Below are 6,340 nucleotides of genomic sequence, written 5' to 3'. Positions count from 1 at the left end.
CAACTGCGTGAAACACACAGTAGTATGAAACTGCAACTGCGTGAAATACACAGCAGTATGAAAATTCGGCTGCGTGAAACACACAAACTTCACGCATGCGTGGAGTGTATGGAGTGTACGGGAGTGCTTCACGCAATGGTGCGAATAGTCACGGCCATAAATTAAATTAAAATCAATTCATAAATTAATTCAAAATAGTTGAACCCGATTTTGCGTCTCAATGTGTGGAGAGCGTGCGTAAAATTCCACTTTAGGCACAAGTGATAAAAATGAACCTGCGGGGATTCATTTCAGTAACGAAGTGGTAAAAGGAGATAAGTCATTTTGGACTATTGACCATTTTTCAATCAATATCTCGGAATCTAAGGGAGATAGCGAAATTTTCGTAATCACATTTGTTGTAGCCCTCAATCGGCTCCACAAAAAAGGTTATAACAAAAATTTCGCCATCTCGCTTAGATTCCGAGCTATTGATTGAAAACTGGTCAATAGTCCAAATTGACTTATCCTTTTACCACTTCGCTACTGATTTGTCTTTCTTTCCAATTGTTTGTGTAATATAAGTAATTACTATCCAGCAAATTCTGTAATTGTGAAACAATACATTGAGCGAAAAATGTCAGATAATTTTTCTCTTCAAACACACTCCTCGGCAAAAAATTCTTTCATTCGAACGAGCGAGAATAATTTCAAAACGATTATCGTACACTTCTTACCCTTCTTACCACTTGACGGTTCAAATATTACTCAGCGGACATCTAACGACCTCTCTGGGCGATTCTCCCTCGCCCTCCTCTAGTCCCCTCTATTATCGACTATGGTATTCAAATTTTCAACTTGTGGAATTTAAAAGAAAAAAATTTTTTCTATCGCTCACAACTGACGCAATCTCCATCATAAATCAACGGGGAAACATTGTGGGAGAGAATCGGTCGTGCTGAAAGACACATCATCGTCTCTTTCTACTGTTTGGGTATCGGAATGAACACTTATGGGGCCTGCAGTGACATGAGATGCTTTATTGAGTCGCTCGCTGGCACTGATAATCTTCTGAACTTTGTACAGTTGTGTTTTGGTGTTTATCGAGCGTGTATCATTGAAGCCACTCAGTCGAGAACTTCCACTCGACACGTCCACATCTCGCTTCAGTAAGTACATCAATTTTCCAGTGTCCACTACCAATATTTATGCAGGTAAATAATAAAATAAGATTTAAGAAAAACGTTGGAAATGTAATACTTGGTTCAGGTCTTTTCACAGTTTGATTAGAGAATCGACATTCAAAATACTTCTATGGTGTGGTTTGCATTATGCAAAATAACTAATTCTTGCATTGAAGACTTCTGCATTCTTTCATGTATAAACGAATTTAATAGATTATGATTCTTTTATGTAACTCATCCTTTGGCTATTTTTTCCTACAGAATTTCTTGGACATAAATTCTCCATGTTCTTCATTGATTTTGTAATGGGAGACAGAAAATACAGAGCGAAAACTTTTACGTCCAATTTTACGCCCAAGATTTTCTCTAGAAAAAATTCAAACAGCATGAGTTATTTTTTTTATTCACAATGGCCTGGTTGCAGGAAGCCCAGCTGAACAAATCCTGAGTTAAATATAGGAATAAATAAAAATAATTTGCCGATCAACTTTGATCGGACGCGGTGTGTCGATGTATCATCACGATTCGCCAATAATTCCAACATTTATGAACTATTTAGTCGATACACGCGCGAAAAAATTTAATAGAAAAACCCACCGAATTCGCTAGACAATTCTATTGGATTTCTATTAACCTTTCTATTACTTTTTGGCTGTTTTTATTGAAATGTTCAATAAAAAATATCCTACAGAAAACGCCAATGGAATCGTATTTTTCTATACAACTTATTGTATTAAGATAGTTTCTGTAGAATTTCCTCGGCTCAAATTTTCTTTCATTCCATTTTTCTTTTCTTTTCATCATGAAAATCAAACAAAAAAACTTGGAAAATTTGAGACGAGGAAATGCTATTGAGTTGTTAGAATCAACCAAAAACTAATAGAGTTCAAATCCCGGCCGGGAAGAATGGTGCGATCTAACCATTTTAAAGTCTTGATCATCATCGCAGTATAACCGGGTCGAAGCGATGTAAAATAACGATAAAAAAACTAATAGAAAATTCAATATGAATCCAATAGAACTGTCTAGCGCATTCACCAGGTTTTTCTGTAGAACTTTTTCGTACGTATATTTCCTAAAATTGAATTTTTTCATACGAAGAATTTCTAAAATTGTTTAATTCTGGAATGAATTCACTCCAGACAAGGCTTGATGCAACCAACCGAATATATTGCAATTACAATAGGAATTCTGTTGATCTCTCGATCTAATTTTCATACCACATATGATTGTGAAGTGCCTTTAATGTAATTCGCATTCAATTGTTAACAACATGAAACAGTTCAAAATATATCAACAATTCCGCATTCAATGTTGATCAACAATACAGCCCGTAGTTTGATGCCAACGTCACAAACCTACTGATAACGTCTGCATTAATCTCTACACTGCGATAGCAGTCACGAACGAAATAAAATTATTCGTTTTTAGATATATATAATCGATCTTCAACGTATGAGAAATTTCATTCCCACAGACTCCCCTCAATTTCCAATTTACCTTATAGACGACACAATGACAGGAGCTGGCGTTTTGAGTATTCGAGAGGTAAATGCGCTCGAAATTGAGCAGTTCGAGTGGTTGTTCGGTAATGTGATAGAGCATTGCCCGGAAGCAGCTCGTGCAGTTGCTCTCCAGAGACCTTTTGCGACAGTTAGAGGCCTCAAAAGAGCGTTTTGTGATTATTTGGATGGACTTGATACATATGGTGAGACAACTCCAAATTTAGTTATGCAGTATTTCAAAAAGATTCACGTTCGAAAAAAAAATTAATAATGGAATCTAGTGCATTCGCTAGAGAATTCTGTTCAGAATTTATTTTTTTCGATTTTTTGCAGATTTTTTCTTAGAGTTTTGATTTTTATTTCACTAAAAAATATTTAATTGACCAAATCAACGAGTTTTAATGTTTCTATGGAAGTTATTCTGTAGAAATCGTTCCTGTACAAATTACCTAACCAGAATTTAGGGAATTTTCAATTTTCTGCTCCAATTTTTTAATAAGAAGGAACAATCGAGTGAATAAACTTGAGAAATTCCATGTTAAAAACATCTCGAGAGAATAATTCTCTATTCGTGATATTCCACTTGATAAAAATCATGTGATAAAATTGAAAAAAACGGAGTTTTCTCAATGATTGAATTCCCCTGATGATTTTTTTTGTTCAGCGAAAGAATCCGTGTTATTGAGTCACCCAGATTTAGCTGGTAAACTCTGTGATGAGAAGAAATTGACGCAAGAATCTGAAAACGAGCAAAACAGCGCGGGGATCAACGCAATGACGAAGGAGGAGAGACTCACATTTAATAATCTCAATCAAATGTACGTAATCATCATTTTTAATGCAACTATTGAAGAATATCAGACGAAGGAGCAAAATGTCGAGAGGAGGAAAAAACTCTTTTCTTTGGAAGAAAGAGGTTTAGAGTAATCCATCAGAAAACATTCTTCGCAGAAAATTTTCTAGACTATTATAAAGGCTTTTCAATATTCTTGCCTTAAATCTTTACATTACGAAGATATTTTTTTTATCAATATAAATTCCTTAGACTTGTCTCTTTTCATCGTTTTTTCATAGAATTGGACATAAATTTATTAATTTGTTCAATTCTTCGTATTTTTGCGAAGGTATAAGGAAATATTTTCATTTCCCTTCGTCATCTGCGCGAGGGAAAACCGAGTGCAGACAATTCTGACAGCCATCGAGGAAAGACTCAAAAATTCTAGGAAAGTAGAGTTGAAGACTGGAATTGAGGAAGTCAAGAAAATTTGCAGTCTGAGGATCAACGATCTCGTGTGGCCCGACGCATGACATGAATCACGAACGACATAGGATTGTTTTTTTACAAATTTTGGAAATAAATTTTTATTTAGTTGTAGATGTAAATGAGTAGCATTTTATTAACAATTCATCAGATTACGTGAAATTGTTGCAGAATTATGGACTTAATATCATGAAGAAGAGCTTACAATAAATTGAGAGTTCGCTCGATAACGGCGTGTGGCTGGCCCATTTGTTCTCTGAATTCGGGAGTGTTGAAGACATCTTCGAATCTGAAATAAACAATTATCATTGATTAAGAAGAACTATTTACTACGAATTTTCGCATAAAACTCAAAATCTTTCTCTTATTATTTATTACATATTTCTAAGTAAATAATTGAAAAAATGCTTAAACCCACGAGCTCATTTGTAGCTAAATAATTTGTTCAATAAAAAATGCAATCAATAAAATATTATAGCTTAATGTAATAAATATAATTTGAAAGTATTTCTAATTTTAACTCATCTACTTCATGATTTTAAATAGGTTTTTTTCTGAGAGAAACAATTAGACTAATAGAAAATTACTTTCGCGCATTTATATTACAACAAAAAAATGTCTATTTCGTAAGTCAAACATCTGTGTCATTCCAACTTAAGAAACAAATAAATAAATACTCTTTGATGGGAACATAAAAAAAATTACCCAATGTCTTCATCACGACCCAGCAGAACATCCCTCATCAGCCCCGAAGAGGGTAAGAATGGATGTCTGCCAACTTTCTCTGTAGCTTTGATCTCCATAGCAATGCGCAGAGGTGCATGGAGCCCCTGAACATTTCTCAACAGCACCATTTCACGTCTCAGTTTATTCTGGTGGAACTGAAAGAATAAAATCAAGTTAATCCACCAGAAAATGAATTAAATAGAAGAGTTTCTATTAATTAAAAAATTTGATGATTACGTTTCGCTCTGAGGCCTCAAGTGGGTGAGAAGTTCCAAGCTTGTGGGCTGCCGCTGGCATTCTGTAAAGAATAATGTCATTATCCCAATCATTAAGTAGAATTTTATCATTCTCAGTAATTAGCTGACAATTAATGTAAGTAAACTCACCCCAAAATCATGGGATCTGGCACCCCATAAGTACCATTGTTCATGCCAAACTCCTCAGCAACAGGAGTTTTTGCTTTCAAAGGGGGTAATCTGAAACTCTATAAAACAAAAAAAGTAGGAAAATACTTTTGTCTTTATATAGCACAGCTATTTTACTAATAATTAGCAGTAGGGGAGAGTGAGGTAAAATGGACACTTTAGACTTTTGTTTTAATTACTCATAACTCAGAAACAAATTTGTCAATTGAGCTCAGTTTAGGGTCATTACAAAGCGAAAGAATTGTTCTTTGCAATGAAATAAAAATTATTAAATTTTATCAACATTTCAACCCGTCATTAACATTTTAAAAAAAGTCAAGTGTCCATTTTACCCGGACCTCTCCTATGCTTTCAAATGGTCATTTTGCACCATTTTCTTCTATCAGATGTCACTTATCGTTTTAATATATAATCTTTCTTGAATCAATTGTATTAGATTTCTCACGAACATTCTGGGGTACATCAAATGAAAGAATAATACAATTTGCTCAATAATTAAGTAAAAATGACTCTAATTATCTCCTAAAAAATTCAAAGAGAATTGCATCGTTAAACATCATAATATCATCGTGAATTTAACCTCCACAAACAATAAACTTTGTTTGAAAAAATGAATAGACGAATGAATGATCAATTTGGAGGAGAAATTGATCACTTAAAATTTTAATAATTTATATGGAATGCACAAAACAACAATTAATCCAATATGAATAGGATATAATCAAAATGATTCGGAGGTGAATTTCAATATAAGAAAAAAATTGCTTATTCGATTTCGTAAATTTATTATTTTAATTTCAACTAATTTTTTTTAGTCATCAAAAATATCAGTTTCATATATTCCCTGATCATTATAAAGGATCATAGAATACTCCTCAAACATGAAAAAAATGGAGTTTTGGAAAATGGATAAACATCCTTAAACATGAAATAATTGAAAAAAGCCTTAATAATTGCGTGAAAATGGCTTTAATTATCTCCCAAAAAATTCGAAGAAAGAGAATTGCATCGTGAAAAATGATAATGTCATCGTGAATCTAACCTCCACAAACAATAAACCCAGTTTGAAAGTCTGAATAGATGAATGAAGAATCGATTTAGAAAAGAAATTGACGACTTACCATTTTAATAATTTATTGGAATCAATTAAACAACAATTAATCCAATATGGATAGGATATAATCACAATGATTGCGAGGTAAGTTTCAATCCTTTGAAATTTCCTTCACCGTCGAGACCGCCGATGATGATCTAGCCAAA

The 6,340-nt window shown here is 33.6% G+C and overlaps 2 protein-coding genes across 3 annotated transcripts; one reads left to right on the top strand and one right to left on the bottom strand.

The window, feature by feature from the left end:
- The first annotated feature begins 917 nt into the window (after window positions 1-917).
- LOC107038672 (2-oxo-4-hydroxy-4-carboxy-5-ureidoimidazoline decarboxylase) lies at window positions 918-4,159 on the top strand. 2 transcript variants are annotated; one of them, XM_015257898.1, is made up of 4 exons: window positions 918-1,148; window positions 2,671-2,871; window positions 3,333-3,486; window positions 3,793-4,159. In XM_015257898.1, exons 2-4 carry the CDS (start codon window positions 2,679-2,681, stop codon window positions 3,974-3,976), a joined length of 531 nt encoding a protein of 176 aa, XP_015113384.1. In that variant the 5' UTR covers window positions 918-1,148; window positions 2,671-2,678; the 3' UTR covers window positions 3,977-4,159. The 2 variants fall into 2 exon arrangements, with proteins under 2 accessions (XP_015113384.1, XP_015113383.1); XM_015257897.1 differs by having other exon boundaries at window positions 918-1,193.
- LOC107038674 (proteasome maturation protein) lies at window positions 4,042-6,330 on the bottom strand. The gene is made up of 5 exons (XM_015257899.1): window positions 6,202-6,330; window positions 5,042-5,139; window positions 4,893-4,953; window positions 4,635-4,810; window positions 4,042-4,218 (listed from the first exon to the last, which is right to left on the bottom strand). Exons 1-5 carry the CDS (start codon window positions 6,202-6,204, stop codon window positions 4,131-4,133), a joined length of 426 nt encoding a protein of 141 aa, XP_015113385.1. The 5' UTR covers window positions 6,205-6,330; the 3' UTR covers window positions 4,042-4,130.
- Between the last annotated feature and the right edge of the window lie 10 nt (window positions 6,331-6,340).

Source organism: Diachasma alloeum, unplaced genomic scaffold, assembly GCF_001412515.2.
Source record: "Diachasma alloeum isolate Michigan unplaced genomic scaffold, Dall2.0 Dall_scaffold_00286, whole genome shotgun sequence".
In the NCBI taxonomy this organism is placed as follows: Eukaryota; Metazoa; Arthropoda; class Insecta; order Hymenoptera; family Braconidae; genus Diachasma; species Diachasma alloeum.
This window is presented reverse-complemented; position numbering and strand designations above follow the sequence as displayed.

Coding starts and splice junctions, on each gene's coding strand:
- LOC107038674 (XM_015257899.1), bottom strand. Junction 4,954..5,041: donor CCAGATCCCATGATTTTGGG/GTGAGTTTACTT, acceptor TATTCTTTACAG/AATGCCAGCGGCAGCCCACA. Junction 4,219..4,634: donor GGTCGTGATGAAGACATTGG/GTAATTTTTTTT, acceptor TGTTTATTTCAG/ATTCGAAGATGTCTTCAACA.
- LOC107038672 (XM_015257898.1), top strand. CDS start 2,679: ATGACAGGAGCTGGCGTTTTGAGTATTCGAGAGGTAAATGCGCTCGAA. Junction 2,872..3,332: donor GGATGGACTTGATACATATG/GTGAGACAACTC, acceptor TTTTTTGTTCAG/CGAAAGAATCCGTGTTATTG. Junction 3,487..3,792: donor TTTAATAATCTCAATCAAAT/GTACGTAATCAT, acceptor ATTTTTGCGAAG/GTATAAGGAAATATTTTCAT.